The 17,180-nt window shown below is 52.3% G+C and overlaps 1 protein-coding gene across 6 annotated transcripts; it reads right to left on the reverse strand.

The window, feature by feature from the left end:
- Positions 1–4,864: 4,864 nt before the first annotated feature.
- Positions 4,865–16,948, reverse strand: C5H17orf80 (chromosome 5 C17orf80 homolog). Of its 6 annotated transcripts, XM_043905653.1 has the most exons (6): positions 16,468–16,855; positions 16,250–16,360; positions 12,680–14,156; positions 8,902–8,994; positions 8,282–8,386; positions 4,865–7,170 (listed from the first exon to the last, which is right to left on the reverse strand). In XM_043905653.1, exons 3-6 carry the CDS (start codon positions 14,127–14,129, stop codon positions 7,142–7,144), a joined length of 1,677 nt encoding a protein of 558 aa, XP_043761588.1. In that variant the 5' UTR covers positions 14,130–14,156; positions 16,250–16,360; positions 16,468–16,855; the 3' UTR covers positions 4,865–7,141. The 6 variants fall into 6 exon arrangements, 5 of the variants coding, with proteins under 5 accessions (XP_043761588.1, XP_043761587.1, XP_043761590.1 ...); XM_043905652.1 differs by having other exon boundaries at positions 4,865–8,386; positions 16,825–16,948; XM_043905655.1 differs by lacking the exon at positions 8,902–8,994.
- Between the last annotated feature and the right edge of the window lie 232 nt (positions 16,949–17,180).

The following is a 17,180-nucleotide window of genomic DNA, read 5'->3' on the forward strand; positions in this document are numbered from 1 at the left end:
ACCCCCCAGCCCTGCACCGTTCCCACCTGCTCTCACCCTCACCCCATCTGCTCCCATCAAGGGAAAGGCGCTCATTTGGGGTCCTTCCTCCCAGACCCCCTCGCACGTGTTTCATCTCTGCTTTAGGCAGACTGTCTCAGCCCCTGAGACCTCCCCCCTCTTTGGCTGGATTAACACACTGGTGGTATTTTATTTAGAGATTTATTTTTATTTTTGGCTGTGTTGGATCTTTGTTGCTGTCTGCGGGTTTTCTCTAACTGTGGCACGTGGGGGCTCCTCTTCCTTGTGATGCGCAGGCTTCTCCTTGTGGGGGCTCCTCTCATTGCAGAGCTTGGGCTCCGGGCCGCAGGTAGTTGCAGCCCTTGAACTCTAGGGCTTGGGCTCAGTAGTTGCAGCGCACAGGCTAAGCTGCCTCACAGCCTGTGGGAGCTGCCCAGAGCAGGGATCAAACCCATGTCCCCTGCATTGGCAGGCAGATGCTTAATCACTGGGCCAGCAGGGAAGCCCCACACACGTGTGGGTTTTAAGGAAAGAACCTGTGGCCAAGCTGAGACTTTCTGGTCCAGAGCTGTTCTGCGTCAGGGCCGCCCTGCTGGTGCCTGGCCCCGTGGGAACGGGTGCTGCTCCCCTGATAACACGCCCTGATGATGAGGGCCTCCATCCTGGGTCACCAGTCTGAGCAAACTCCGGGAGACTGTGCAGGACAGAGAGGCCTGGAGTGCTGCAGTCCGTGGGCTTGCAGAGTTGGACACGACTGAGCGACTGAATGACGATCCCCAGGCAGCCAAGCACAGCCCGCGGGGCGAATCGGCCCCTTTGTCTGTTTCTGTACAGCCTGGAACCTCAGGACGACTTTTTTTAAAGTCATCTTTTTTCTTCTTGGGAAGAAAAAAGAAGAAAAACCCAATGTAGTATTTTTTGACACATGGAAATGAAAATTCCAGTGCTTATAAATAGTTCCACTGGAACGGGGCCAGGCTCGTCATTTACATTTCCTGTCTCTGTGCTCACGCTTACGATGGCAGGATGGCAGAGTTGAATAGCTGCGACACAGCCAGATGGCCTGCGAAGCCAGAAATATTTACTGTTTGGGCTTCTGTAGAAAATGCTTGCTGGTCCCTGGTGGGGATGGCTGGATGCTGGTGAAGTTTGACAGAGGCCAAATGGGGAGCCTGGACGCTGGGGGAGCTACTGAACTGTTGTTAAGTCGGGGTTCTGTATCCAGGGCTGCCCTTTGTGGCTCAGTGCTAAATAATCCGCCTGCCAGTGCGGGAGACACAGGAGACGTGGGTTCGATCCCTGGGTCAGGAAGATCCCTTGGAGAAGGAAATAGTAACCCACTGCAGTATTCTTGCCTGGGAGATCCCATGGACGGAGGAGCCTGGCGGGCCACAGTCCACGGGGTCCCAGAGTCAGACACAAAGACTGAGCATGAGGCTTCCCTCCCAAGCGCCAGGCTGGGGTGGGGCTGGCAGGGGAGGAGGGCAACCCCTGCTGGTCCCCGGTGGGTCGGCTGATGGCAGGGCGGACGTGATCGTCTGCATTGGGGAATTCATGAGCCCATTTCTAACTTCCATCCAAAGGAATGCTTTGGGCAATTAAGCTGTAAAACGAGGCCGTTCACAGTCTGGCTTCAGCCTGAACGCCTGGCCAGGCCCTCTGCCCTCCGCCTTGTCCGCGGAGGGGGTGTCTGCAGTGTTTCCTCCTGGCTTCACTTTATCTGCAGCTTGTCAAGCAGCCCCTGGGTCCCGCACTTCCTCCTGCCTGGGAACCTCGCAAGCCCCCCTCCCTGACAAGAGTGTCTGCCCCCTCATCCTCAGATGAGGCCCCAGGAGCCGGGGGTTGCCCACCGCCTGGGGCTCAGGCGCTGGAGAGGGGCCTGTGCTACAGGGTGAGTGATGACGGAGCTGGGCCACTGCCCGGCTGAGGACCAGGGGAGGGGTGATTAGCAGCAGGTTAAGAAGCCAGACTCAGGTTTTGGTGAATTAAGAGAATGGGGCAATTTGGCTGGTAATCCAAATGTTTCCGTTGTAAGGTCTCAACCTTTATTTGCTTCCCCTGCCGGACAGACTGTTTCTTTCTTTAAAAGGCTAACAAGTTAAACATCCTTCAGGCCCTGTTTTGCTGCCTAATGATCCCTTGAGTTATTTATACATAATGGTCTTAAGATGTGGGGGGTGGGGTGGGGAAGGGGGCAGCTTGGTAAGGAAAGGAGTCACACATCTTGCATTGTTTAGAGTTCATTTTATTGGGCTGTGCTGGGTCTACAGTTGCGCGAGCGGGGGCTCCTCTCTAGTTGCGGAGCTCGGACTTCTCGTCGCGGGGGCTCCTCTGGGTGATGGAGACTGGGCTCTAGGCGCGGGGGGGTCAGGAGTTTCGCACACAGGCCTAGTTGCCCCACGGCCTGTGGGTCTTCCTGGATCCGGGGTCGAACCCGTGTCCCCTGCATTGGCAGGCGGATTCTCAACCCCTGGACCACCAGGGAAGCCCACACCTTGCTTTTCTTGGTTGCTCTCTTTGGCTCATCAGGAAGAAAACCATCATGTTTTACACCTTCACGAGACAGACTCTAAATCATCCTCTGCGTTCTGTTCTGCAAGACCACAGTAGTGCCGGGATGAGAGGTGAGGGAGGCACGGGGCTGGCCCTCCTCACATGATGGCTGTCCTCCTCTTTACACGTCCAGCCCTGTTCTCTGGGTTAGCGATGCTGGGCGTGGATCTCGAGGCCTTTCTCAGGCCAGACAAGGAACTTCATTTAAGAGTAGAAGCCAGGTTCTTCAGCAAGCCAGCTAAGGATCTCCTATGGAGGCCTAGACAATTCGGCATTTTTTTCTCTTGGGATGTGAATTTACAAAAAGTCACATGATTAACTTTTTCTCTTTTAGTGTTGAAAAATGAGCTGTGATGCCAGTCAGTCAGTCAACTGGTAGGAGTCATTAAAAAAAAGACCCCACGTTGGTCTGGGGAACTGGAGGACCTTGTATGGTGAAGACTCTGGAAGGCCGTGCTGGGCCCTGTCCTCAGCGAGCCCGCTGCGCCGTAACCAGCACAGATGAGGCCGAGGCAGCCTGCTTCCCGCTTCCTCTCCTGTAAGTGAACCAGCGGCTGGGAGCCCAGCAGGAGCGGGGGCTCACAGGAGCGGGTTACTCAGAGAGCAGGGGAGCACAGCGCTTACACAGCCAGCTTGAAGGTACAGCTCACACCCGCGCGCACCCCGCTCGGCTCCCCCGGCCACACACACACACACACACACACACACACACACACACACGCCACCCCGCTCGGCTCCCCCGGCCCCCCCCCCCCCCCCACACACACACGCCACCCCGCTCGGCTCCCCCGGCCACACACACACACACACACACACACGCCACCCCACTCGGCTCCCCCGGCCACACACACACACGCCACTCCGGCGGTACTTCTGGGGCACGCGGCTAACCCTAACCCGGCCACACACACACACACACACGCCACTCCTAACCCGGCCACACACACACACACACGCCACTCCTAACCCGGCCACACACCCACACACACGCCACTCCTAACCCGGCCACCCACCCACCCACCCACACACCCACACGCCACTCCGGCGGTACTTCTGGGGCACGTGGCCTGCCTCGGCTCCCCCGGCCACACACACACACACACACACACACACACACACCACTCCGGCGGTACTTCTGGGGGACACACACACACGCCACTCCGGCGGTACTTCTGGGGCACGCGGCCTGACTCGGCTCTCCCGGCCACACACACAGACACACACACACACGCCACTCCAGTGGTACTTCTGGGTCACGCGGCCTGACCCGCTGCTGTAAACTGGCGATTAAATCAAGTTCTTTTGCACGACAGCTGCTTCCCTGGACAGCTTCCTTAAATTCAGGATTCGATTCTGTGCTCATCTTACGTGAGGGATCATGGGGTAGGGAGTGGAGGTAGATGGCACCAATGAGGCTTGCCCCAGGAGGTGAGGAAGTGACGTGGGGCAGCGAGCACTGTGTGATCTATGTCATTGTCTAAGTCAGCCCCCAGGGCAGCCTAACCCACGGGGCGAGGCCTGGGGAGGCCAGGCTGGGCCCACTGGAGGAACAGAGGAGGGACGGTGTGGAAGGACCAGGCCCCCTGGTCTTGCAGACACAGGCAGCTGCCTCGTCCCGCTTGGTGGGAGGGGAGAGGGCGAGGGGCAAGGCCGTCCAAGAGGACGCTGGCCCAGGAGACAGCTCCTCCCTGGGCTGGTATGTGACACATGGCACACAGCCAGATCACTAACCTCAGCCTGCAGCCTCTTTCTGGGGGAGTGTGACGGCCAATTCGGCCCCACTGGGTGGGCGTGGACGGCCGGCAGGGGGCTTGGCTGACGGAAGCAAGTGCCCGGGTGGTAGCTGCAGTTTGGCTGGAAGGTGGTGGGCCTCTTGCTGGATCCCAGTTTAGGACTGGACACAGGACGAGGCCACAGGTGTTAGCACACGTGGTGTTCTTTCATTCCTACTATGCTGAGACTTCTCAGCTCACCAAATCTCTGCAGAGTAGGTATAACTGTCCCCGTTTTACGGCCTGGAACAAGGAGGCTCCAGTTAGATCGCTTGTCCAAGGACAGAGGTGCTACTCATCTCACAGGTGAGTGTCCAGCAGAGGCACGCAACCAGAACAGATTAATATTTTGTTATGGAGAGTGGCAGTAGTAATATGTAGGAGCAACACTGTGTTGGGGGAGAAGCAGGTATTAAAAGTAACTTAGGGTTACCAGGTAAAGCTAAGGAAGTTATCAGGTTACCAGGTAAACCAGGAAAGGAAGGAGTGATAAAAATAATGACAGCAGATAGGGCTTCCCAGAATATAAAACACTCCACTTACGATACAACAAACTGATTTTATTCGCAATAGCTGAGAATTTTTATATATATAGAAAAACATACTCTCTGCAGTAAAGGCAGGATTAATTTCAAGTGGGCAGCAGGGATACCCCGTTTCCCCAGCCACGCGCGTTAGAGCAGGGCGGTCAGGTGCTGTGGAACACGGGCGGGGGACGGGACCTGCCCTGGAGTCCAGGACGGGGGAGCCTGGGTGTCACCGTGACCTCAGCTGCAGCGGGGAGGGGAGGCAGATTCTCAGGCTGCGTTTCCTGGGGAATTCATGCAGCCGCTCTGGAAGCAGAAATCTAAGTGCTGCTGCTCACCCTGGGAAGCTCCCACCAGCGTGCTGGTTTCTTCACGGTAGTGACAATATGATCTTGACAGGTACCAAGTCCAGAAAGGCTCCTCCTGAAACGTGTCCCAGCCCCAAACACTTTAGCGCGGACCCCCGGTCGTCTTCATCCCTCCGACGCAGCAGCCCGTGAGGCGTCCTGCTGGCCCAGGGCGGGGGTCAGCAGGCTTTCCGTGGAGGACCAGAGTGGAACCATGTTCCGCTCTGCAGGCTCTGCGGCCTCTGCTGTGATGGCTCAGCTCTGCTGCACCTCACCAACAACCCAGGCTGTGTCCCTGAGACCTCACATACGAACAGGCCCACGCTGGCTCATGCCTGTGGGCTCTCGTGGTCTGCTGACCCTGCTGGGGCAGGAGAGGACCCTCGCAGAGGTCGTTCCCACCCACCTCTGCACCGAGTGGCTCTGACCCAGAGTGAGGCAGAGGGGGGCTGCCGGAGGGCCTCCTCCCTGCGTGTCTCTTCTGGGGCGTTTACAAAGAAAGGCCACAGAGCCCTTCCCAAAGCGGCTTCCAGTGACATTCTCAGTCACACTGAACTAAACTACCTACCTCTATTTTACTTCTACTTCTACCATACTCTTCCTCAACTGTGAATTTTTCCTCGTGGAGAATTCCAGTACACCTTCTCCCTAACCAGGAAAATTTGATGCGGAATTAAATTACTCCCACTGGGGACAATTAGAGAGGGCGGGGAGGCAGGGGACTGAAGAACAGAAACGGGAGATAAAGCCAGCATCGAGTTCTGGGAAGAGCGCGGGGAAGAGAGGCGCAAATGCGCGAGAGCTGGCTTTACGACGGCACGCCTGCTTTCTTGTCGTTCTGGAGGAGCGGGGGCAAAAGGGGCTGAACGCGTGTTCTGGCCTGAGGATCAGAAGCAAAGCAAATACACAGACTCACTGGTCCATCAACAGCAGCACGTCTGTATCTGAGACATAACCAACCCTTGATACTGGGAAAGGATTGGAGAACCTTATCCGTTTGCGTGACCTACCTTAGATTTCCACGAAGCCTTTATCAGTATATCCAAGTTATCGTCTGGGGTCCAAAGCAGAAGTCGTAGAACGGGAACGACACCAAGTATTCTGACCAGGGAAGCAACCCCGAAGCCCACCCTCCTTGCACAGCCCTAACGCAGTGGGAGGAATGTGCAAACATTTCATTCAGCTTCCTGGGGGGGTGTAAGGGTGGGATTCTGAAACGCTTTCAGGAAGAGATGAGAAGCAGAAACCATTTGCCCACTGCTATACTCACTGCAGATGCGGAAAAGGTGATTTAACATTCTGGGGAGTGTGCTGTTTTAATCAGCTTAAAAAAAAAAACAACCACCTACCAAGGATTTTTCAGAGGCTCACCTGCAACTCTGAACCCACTCTCTTGCTGGTTCCTCACAGCTGCCGAGAGCTGGTCAAGGACCCAGAGGAGCCCACCCATCCCCAAGGGGGAAGGGTCTGATGTGAGCTGACTCATAGCCACTTCAGATGCTCTTCTGAATCAGTATCCGGCAGGGATGAACAGGACGATGCCAAGATACAGACAACAGTTTTGGGGAGAAATGATTTAGAATTGGGATTATTTTTACCGGGAATTAGGAAACAGCTATTTAAAATGTTTAATGATGAACTCCTGTCATCTCCTTGTCTTCTTGAATAACATCCGCCTTTATGATTAAACAACCTCAAGTTTTTCTCCAAAACTTTCAGTCACTTTTGAGAACAAGCCAAAAGAAATATCCAGAGAGAACCAGAGCTGTCCACATTAAAAAAACAACCACCTGGCTCCCTCGAGAACGGTTAGATTCCAGTACTTTTATTCTTTCCGCTCTCTCTCCCTGCCCCCAGGACAGTTTTCCGCTCTTCAAACGCGCTCTGCAGTGTCCCCACCGTCCTCGACTCGGAGCGCCAGCTTCCCCACGTGGCGTCTAGGTCAGCGCTGCTTAGGCCAGCGCTGCAGCTCTTGGGATAAACAGAGACAAACGTAAGGGTCTACGAGGCTGTTCCCTGACGGCTTCTACCTCTTGCCCCTCAAGATCATCCCCTTGTGTTTGTTTTATAAATTTAGAAATAAAGTCTTAGGTACAGGGGTAAGTTTCTGCCTCACTTTCCTCGCTCTCAATTTAAAGATGTGAAACAGAAACTCCAGCATCACCTGAACAGTCTCTTTTTCAGGGGAGGCTTTTTCCCTGTGAAAGAAACGACCTGGGATTTTAGGCCCTGTGATCAGAAAGGAACTCCTTTCTGTGAGGCGAGGGTGGGCAGCCGTGGCTGGCCAGTAGGGACGTGAGTGCCCGCTGCAGACGCGACCTGCGCCCTGCGTCTTGGCACCGCATCAGTCGCCAAGCCCAGCCAGAGTCAGACCCGACATTCTGGAAGCTTCTGAGTTCTACTGGCCTCTAATGTTAATGACGACCTTACCCTTTTGCACTCAAAGTTTTCATCTGAAAGCATTTGGATTTTGTCTGTTGTGGAAGAATACTGGGACTTTTTTGATTTCTTTAATACAATAATACTTTTTAAAAATGAGCACACGTTATCTGGAATTAAAAGAGCAGTGAAATCCAGGCATTTTCCTTCTGGTAAGATTTGGAGCAAGTTGAAATGCGTAACTAGAAAAAGGTGATTGTTCTTTTTAACGTTAAAAGTAGATTAAATAAAACAGCTCTCAGCCTTAGACACACTGGTAAGTGACAGTTTGCTTCTCATCTCTTAGGGTATAAAGCTATTTGGTTTCCATCCTAAAAAGAAGTTCTTAGGAATCAGAAAGTCATAGAGAAGAGCCCTGATCCTCCAACAGGCAAACAGCTTTAAGCAGAAGACACAAACGCACCCAATCTCCAGGGACCATCTTCAATGGAGCATGAGAGCGGTTATGTAAACTCTAGTCAAATCTTATCAAGGCCATTAGAACCAAAACCTCCAATAAAAAAAAACCCCAGAGCCTTGGGCAACAGCTTGTTCATTAGGGCGCGTCAGACAATGCAAAACTGAAAAAAGCAATTCAGAAAATCCCGCAGAGGTGCATGTCATGGGCTGTGCCCTGCTACTGAGGATACAGAGTGAGGCTTACTCAGGTGCTTGAAGCTCCAGCTGCAGCCGAGGACGAAGCAGCCAGCGAAGAGCAAGGTGAGGCCACCGACTCCGCTCCTCACCGTGGTGCGGCACCGGATCCAGCCTGTTGGCAGAGAAGCAGGGCTCACGTGAGAGGGCAGGCACCGGGCCCTCGTCCGCAAGGGGCTCAAGTCACCCGGTCAGCTCAGGCGAAGGAATCGCTACGCGAGGAATTTACATACTACTGTCCTATATAGATGTGTTTTAAAACAAATGAAAAGGCAAAACCCAGAAGACCTTAATTTTAATCAATTTCAATTAGTCACTCTTGTTTTGGGGAATCTGGTTAAGTTTCACGGGGAGGAGATGAATACAAGTGGTCTTGCAGCTGAGCCTTCCCGGCTTGGGGACCGTGAGTATCCCCAAGAGGTGGGCAGGTACTGAAAAAAGTGAAACCTGTTTGATAAAGCAGTGCTTTAATCGCGTCAGACTCCAGGATGAAGAAAGGCAAGGAGGAAGAGGGGAAGCTCGCAAGGCTGTCCTTTTCTCGTTCTTGAGCCGGGCTGTGACAGCCATGGCTGAAGGAAGAGAAAGTCTGGAACCACCAAGACAGCCTTGCAGGCGCGACTCGGGCCTCACCTGAGTGGACAGCTCCCAGGAGCCTCCTGAGAGAGGAGCCGGCCGGGGCTTCCAAACTCCTTACTGCCGTCGAGCTTCTTTCCAACCAAGGAACTAGGGTTCCAAACAGAAGTCACTGTGAAGCTCATCTAAATCCGTCCTCTTCCCCAGCGCTCAGTGCCCGAGGTCCCCAGGGCGAGGCTGTGGGAGAAGTACATGCTCAGTAGTGGGTGAGAGTCTGCCCTGGGCTGTGAACACGTGCGCATCGGAGGCCAAACCACCTGATCGGCGTCAAGAAAAGGTTCTTCGGCAGACTAAGGGGCCTGAGGGATCGGGACCTGGATCATCTCTCATCTGATGAGTACAGCACCCAGATGATCTCGTCTGCTAAACACCTTCTCAGCCAAGAGCACGGCCTGCTACTGTCATGGTGATTCCTCGTTACTACGGCCGACAGCTAACAGGTCTACTGTATCAGCCCATCACCACCGCTGACCAGCACACGCTTATTTGTGTTCGATACGGGAATAACTAAAGCAGAACCAGGAAGGCAGGTTTCTGCTATGTACTTACATTTCCCCTGCTCTTGCGGCTTTCCACATTTAATGACAGGCAGGGAATCTCTACTATTGCTGGTTCTCTGGTCTTGGTTTGGTTCATTAGGATACAGTGTAAATTAAAACAAATATTTACAAGTGGTTTGGCAGGTGTGGTGAAGTTGCTGCAGATGTAAAAATACTATGCAAATGATCATCCATTTATTAAAAATGGCAAGAACCATACTGGCTTCCCGTTAACCACACAAAAGCTATTTCTCTTGCAAGGTGAAGATTCCTTTAGAAAACAAAGCATGACAAGACTCATCCAGCTCAGAGAAGTGACACAGCTCCAGGAAACCTGCGATGGCCCCACCTCCCCCTGGAGTGTCAGGACCCCAGCGGCTCCCAGGGTCTTCTCCAGCCGGCGGAGCCCGCTCGCTTCATTCCGGGTCCAGGCACATAACGCGGATGACATCACTTCAGGCCTGCAGCTGAGATATGTAAGCAGCCCGCGACTGGGAGCACCCAGGCCCAAGTCCACAAAGGTGCTGTTGGAGCTTTTTTCCATGACTCCCTGCCTACCACCCCGATGCTCTGGGTTCTGACCTCCATCCCTGAGGAATGGTCATGAGCCTTGGGCGGCGTGAGCCTTACACACGGCCGACCCCTGCCTCCTATCCCTCAGACACAGCTCTGCACCTGCCAGCACCGATGTCCGCTCTTTCAAATCCAGGGACGAGGCTCCTGTTGATCAGACGCCAAAAACCCGCAACCGCCGTCTATGACTTAACCGTTCTGATCACCCCTCTGGCCTGGCTATAATCTCAGAGGCATGGTTCGACTCACCTCTCATGTCTCAGGCTGTTGGTTACTCACATGCGCTTTCCTTAAACACACCCTTTTATGGGCTCCTCCAGTAAACAAGGGGACCCAGCCCCGGCCCGTCAGGCTTCTGCTCCAGTTCTAATCCCCACTGCTCCCCGCCCGTTCCCCACAGGCGCCCCTCCTCAAACCCTCACGTGGACACCCTACTGATGGCAGTCACATTTGCAGGTTAGAGAACAGCCTTTATTTAGCTGTTTCTTGGCCTTTGAAAACCCAGGACCCTACAAGGTCTTCCTATTTGACCTTCTGGTCTCCCCATCAGCCAAGTTTTGCTTTTTGTAGTTACACAAACTGTGTTTTGGCTTTTTCCCCCTAAACTACCTTCTCCCTGCCAGTGTGGGAACAGTCCACTGCTGGGTGCCAGGGGCCTGCATCAGCACCAGCATCCAGAAGCTGTTCTCAGACATGGCTCATCTTCAGAGACACAGAGAAAATGCTTGGAAATAAGTTTTGAGGCTTTACTTCAGAATCAGTCTCTGGGCATGACGGCTAGGAATCATATATGTAAAAACCATGTGAAACCTGCCCAGATTTGGGAACTGAGATCTCTCAAACTTCCTGCCCCGAAGCCAAAGCACCGGAATTCTGCCAAAGGCCCAGCTGGCGCCCCCAGCCCAGCACTCTCAAAGTGGCTGGTGGCCTGCTGAGGGCTCTCAGACCCTGGACCTTGTTGAGTCTCCTGAGATTGAAATCTTGAACTTTTGAAATCCACTTACTCTCAGGCCAGAAAACAACTCCTCTTGGTAGTTACATTCATGAGCATCTATCTCCCCGAAGTTCCAAAGACGGCTCCTCATGCCGGCGAATCCCACAGGCTCATCTCCCTCACTCCTGATTTACCGAAGCCCAGCTTGGGGGCACCCTCGGACCTCCACACCTAGGTCTCCAAACACAGCCGCTGTTCTTCCGCCACGAGAGCATCTCACTCTACCCTGCTTCATCAAGATGAAGGCCCTGGGTGCCTTTCGGTCGGGGCAATCACCTCACCTCGGTCTGCTTGGGTACCTGACATGTGAGGGCTAGCTGTACACTGGAGCTTCCCCCTGGAGGAAAAGGTAAGTGACCACAGCCTGGAGCCCAGAGTCCAGCAGGAGAAATGCTTCCTGGAAATGCCTGGCAGAGACCCACCAAGTGACCTTTGAGACTAACTGAACCCTGGGCAAGTTACTCACCCTCTCTGAAACTCAGTTTCCTCGTCTGTAAAAGGGGATGACAGCCATCTCCCAGGACTGGCGTAAGATCCCTTTAGGTAACTGAGACAAACGCACAGGTACCCCAGCACATACAGTCACCCCAGTAACTTGTTACCCCCCTGGCCCTGCCTTTAAGTACCAAAGGGACGAGCCGCTTCCGAGAGAGGAGGAGGAAGGCTCATCCAAGGTCTCGCCTGACCCACAGTCTGTATGGCCCAAACTCTTCTGCAATGACTGCCTGCAAGTGCAACTTCAACCTGTGGCTATCAGGGACAGCCACTGCTGGGTGAGGTTATGAAGCTTTCTGAGAAGCCATGCCCCCTTTTTAATCCTTGTAGAGTCCATGGCCTTGAAGTCCTTGAGCAAATGACGAATTAAATCTTGACTTTAACTGAGGGGTCACCAGGGTCTCCTCTGGGGTCTCCTGTTCATTCGCTGGCAGCACTGAAGTCTGAACATTAATGGTGAAGCCAACTTCAACGGCCTTTTGGTTTATAACAGAATCAGAGGCCGTGAGATGGCCACACATTCCCCCATACAGAAACCCAACCTAAGCACACACTGCAGGCTGTGAACAATAAGAGAACAAAATCCTTCTCCGCCACAACTCTGGAAGCGCATGGACTGCTGCCTGCTTCTGGCTGCATCCCTCCCCTGATCTCACCGGCTCATCCTCAACCCCCCACTGCCTTGACTGCCCTGCCTCCCACTTCAGCTTTAACCCCAGCCTGCCCCCACATCCAAATGCCCCATCTGCTGCTAGAGCCGCTAGGTACTGTGTCTGACCACATGCCCACAACCTATTTTCTGCCCAACCTGGTCCTGACTGAAATCTAAGCACAGCAGACCCTGAAGTCTCTATGCTTCTCCTGAGTCTGTCAGCATGAAAACCCACTCAATTTCTAGAAGAGGCTGTGCCTCTTCCAAGTGTAGATGGTCAGGTGTTCCCAGCATCACCGGCCAGCCTGTTGTCCTGCCTTCAACTCTTGGTGGAGGGGAGGGGAAAATGAAGAACCACCCTTAAAACTGACCCCTGGGAGCAGGAAGTCATGTTCTGAGAACAGTGACAAGTGCAGCGGCCTGGAACGCGTAAGTACGAGAAAGAGGAGGCTAGCCTTCTGAACCTCATTAACTCAGAAGGCACAGAGCCGCCTGGACAAGCTTAAACCTGCGCATGCTTACCTTGGGAGAGTCTCTCGCCCTGGGGACTGATGACAAGCAGGGGCTTCTGGGCCAGGCTGCTCCAACGCTGGGGCCTCTCTGGCAGCACCCCAAGGCCGAGATAACCAGAATAGAGCTCTGGAAACCACTCCAGCCCCAGGGCGCTCGACAGGCTCTGACCGGGCAAGGGGCTTCTGGAAGCATGGTGCTGCGCTGAACGTGCGGACTGCAGACCCCGGGGGTGCGATGCTGGGGGCTGAGAGCCCAACTTAGTTGTCAGAGAAGCCCACTCCTCACCCTCCATCAATGCCTTCACAGCAGGGACTCGATTCTGGCTGCCGGCTTCTGCTTTCTCTTCCTGGAGAAATTTTATAGCCAGAGAGGTGGGACTCTGGTTACATGACTGTGCTAGAGGGAGATGCTCAGGGCAAGTTGTGCCCGTTAGTGGGAGCAAGTGTAAACCGGGACCTCTGTCTCGAGGTTTCTTCTCCGTGACTGAATCATGGCTCAGGGAAGCCCAATCCTGCCTTCCTGTCACAGATACCCTTTTCTCCACACCTCCTTGGCTCCCATATGTCTCTGCTCCAAGGTGGAGTGCTTTTCCCTGGTTCTCCCTGCCCTGGCTTTCACCTAAGGGGTTAAGTTTAAAAGTAGCAATCTGTGATTCTGCATTCTTTGCCAGAGTCCTGAAGTCTCTGTCAGTAGAGGCTCCTAAGAGGTGATCCTCAGCCTTGGAATCTCTTTCTCTGCCTGACGATGACTTGTTTCCTCTTTGAACCCTGTGACTGCAATTCATGGAAGAACTATGACCATCACCAAGAGGTGTATCAAATAATTTTACGAGAAGGTTCTGTCTTGAGGCATCCACTTTGTCCAGTCTTAAATCAGCTGAAGTGGCTTGTACATCATTAAGTAAGGTTAAAGAATATTTCCTGTCGTGATTTGACCGAGAAGGTGCCACTGGGACAGGAGGTAAAGGTGCTTCAATCTCTGAAGGGTTATCTCCACTTTCTCCTGACTGAGGCAAAGCTTTGGCAAGTTCTTTTGTAGAACTGGTGTTTTCTGACGCAGAAAACTGAGCTGTAGTTTCTCCCTGGAAAGGAACCTTTGGTTTAGTAGCCTTTAACATTTTGAGGGAGGGCTTAACTTGACTCTTGACGTCTTCATCAGCCTTGTTATGACTTGCTTTTTCCAAACCAACAGCTAGTGCTGAAGAGGACTTGACTGTCCGTTCTGAATTGTTCCCTTTCAGTTCCGGATTTCTTTTCTTACTGTTTGTCCCTAACTCTTTCTCTTTTGCTTTAATTGGGTCTCTGATTGGCACTTCGATTTTTTTACCATGTGGGCGTGTAGCCGGCTCGCACGGACGAATTTCTTGATCAGCAGGCATAGTTGCTCCTAGCATCTTACAGTGCGGCAAGTGGGATTTCAATCGTTTAAATGGCTTCTTACAGTAAGGACACAGTTCCATCCTGGATGGAACAGCACTCTCCTATTCCTGAAAAAGACAAACACAAGGAGATAGGAAGCATACAGTCTGTAAATACTCATGCCTTAGTTAGGTGTCATACCTTTTAAATTCATTTGAAATAAGCCAGGCTGAAGGACATCTTAAAACATTTATTTTGATTCATTCTTTTTCTTCTATAGGTACAACAAAACAGACAGAGTTGGATTTTAAGGTCAATGTTCCTGAGTCCATTTCTGCTTGGTATTTCAAATTTTTTAACATCTTCTAGGAATCAATCATTACAAAAAATGACCAAAGAGGTTTTTCTACATCCCTAACTAGGAGGCGAGCCAGGCAAAAGGACTTAAATCTAGTGAATTAATAGTTAGTGGAAGGAAAAGGTGTCTAAAATGTCAGCCAGAATGAAATATTTGCTATTTAACTTTGTAGCAAGGCAATTGGATAACACATGAGTGTAAAGAAATTGTTATAAAACACACCATTCAAGGGAAGAAGGTTAAAGAATAAAAGACTATAGCTGTATCTATAGAAAATCCATTGGGGTGCAAGAAAGTATTAGAACTTTAGGTAACTTCCATTACCTAAGCACGAAAAATGAGAATGCTCCTAATGTTTAACACATTAGTAACATGCATGCATACACACAGACACACAGAAGCATAGCTAACGTACGTAATACACAAATGGAGGGAACATGGTCCTGAATTTTTTACTCAGTTTGTACGACAATGGATTAATGGGAAATTTGTTTAGTTTGACACTTTTGTGAAATTTATGCCACATAGAACATTAAAATACAAAAACAAAAGCCCCTAAACCGGGACTTCCTTGGTGGTCCAATGGTTACAACGCTGCACTTCTACTGCAGGGGGCACTGGCTTGATCCCTAGTTAGGGAACTAAGATCCCACATGCTGTGTGTTGCTGGCAAAGAAATGAAAAATACTTAAACCACATACCTTTGGTGCCTCTGTTACACTCTCCAGTCAGGAAAAGGCAGTATTTCATTCCAAAGCTCAGATGAAAGTTACTTGTTTACATTTCTTATTCAATTAAGCTCCAGAAGGTAGGGAAAAGACAGCCTCTGTGCAGAGCTGTATTCTCAGAACTGACCACTGGGCCTGGCCCTGGCCAACCCATTTATCATAGCAACCAACCCACCTTGTCCTACATGAAGTCAGGCAAAATAAAACTGTCTTCTGCCAGTAGACTTTATAGGAATTATTCTTACTTTGCAAGTATCCCTTAGACAATATAATAAATGTTGTGGACCATCTGGGCTTCCCAGGAGGCTCAGTGGTAAAGAACCTGCCTGCCAATGCAGGAGCCGCAAGTTCAATCCCTGGGGAGACCCTCTGGAGAAGGAAATGGCAACCAACTCCAGGATTCTTGTTGGGATAATCCCATGGACAAAGGAGCCTGGTGGGACACAGTCCGTGGGATCGCAAAGAGTCAAACAGGACTAAGCACACATATATATGGACCATTTATTTACAAAAAGACACACAACGGAACTCAGTCCACAGGCCTTGGACTAACGATTTTAGAAGGGGATTGAGACCTCTGTTAGAGGTGTCTGCCTCCATGCTCTCCATCCTCACTTAATCCTCTTGAGATCTTCCCTGTACCCTCCAGCTGTAACATCTCAACATGGGTGCCTTAATGTTACTGAGTCCAAGCTCGTCTGGTTCCTCGCACCACAGGCCAATAAATCCAGACGAGCTGTTGGTACAAGGACTAGTGACGTTGTTTGGAAAGCCAGCAGACTGAGCAGATGGTGGATTTGTGTACCAAAGAACCATGCTGCCTGAATTACAATTCAGGACTCTTTAATCCTAAAAGGGGAGGGAGGAAAGTCAAACACTTCCTGTTTCCCATCACCCTGCCGAGGGGTTGTGTTCATTTCCTGCCTGCAGTCATTCACAGGTGAGCCTGGTCAGGCTGTTTCCTTGGAGCTAAACAGAGGTATTTTAGCTTCATGCCCAAATCCCCTTCCTGGGAGGCAGGAATCCCAGAAATGGACCATTAGGTATAATTTGAGATTATAAATAACATCCCTTTAGGGATTAATTTGCGCTAGAATACAAAGGTCCTTTTCTACTACATTAACTATTTTCTTACCTGAGTTTTTGTAGAAGGATGCTAATTTTGCGCTTGCTTCTCCTGTACCCGCATGCTCCACGACCGCCGTTACCCAGGTGGGCAGGGTGAATTCGAAGTTAAGGTCAGCCTCTGAAAGACACAATTAGGGCAGTCACTCGAATGAATGAAATGAATGAGAGGAACAAACTACTGGGACAAATCAAAAATAACGGGTGACACCAGTAGGGCACTTCTACCTGGCGGTCCCGGAGAGCAGACGTGTGACCAGCCTCCTGGGCACCGGGCTGACCTCAGAGTCCTCCCTCCCGCGCCTTCCAGTGGGCTTTTCGGCCCCCGTCTCCCTTGCTTTTCCAGGAGAGCAGTCGGGCGACTTCCAGGGAGTGGGTGGGACCTCCGAGCAGCTCCGGGGGCCCGGCCGGCCGCCCCGCGGCCTCCCCCAGCCCCGGGCGCCGGAGCCGCCGGGGCGCCGAGCCTTCGGCTTCAGAAAGCCCTCCCCTCACTCTCCTCTCGCCTCCACATCCGCGTCCAGGCCCACAGCGGAGGCCACAGACAGCACCGCCGCCTGTGGAAACTCCGCCCGGGCAGCGCCTCACCTCGCGAGACACAAAAATCCCAGCAAGTCCCGCAATGAGCTCCCTCAGCGCAGCCCACGCGACGCGGCCCAACTCCCCGGACTAGGCCCTGGGACAAGCCGTCTACACCACTGCCTGATGCTTCTCCGCCGTTTTTTTTTTTTTAAACTGTGACTTCACAGGGATTTAAATAAAAGACTTGTATCATATGATTATAATACGGTTTAATTTCATTTAAGCCTGGCTGGACTATTACGCCGGCCCGTCTCGGCTGCAAAACAGGCAGAATTCCGGGCCACCTCTAACGGGGTCCTCTTTCCCAGAGGCTCCTGGTCGCTCCTCCCCACCCCCCCGAGCCCGCCTCTTCCTGTGGGCGG

This window comes from Cervus elaphus, chromosome 5, assembly GCF_910594005.1.
Source record: "Cervus elaphus chromosome 5, mCerEla1.1, whole genome shotgun sequence".
NCBI classification, from domain to species: Eukaryota; Metazoa; Chordata; class Mammalia; order Artiodactyla; family Cervidae; genus Cervus; species Cervus elaphus.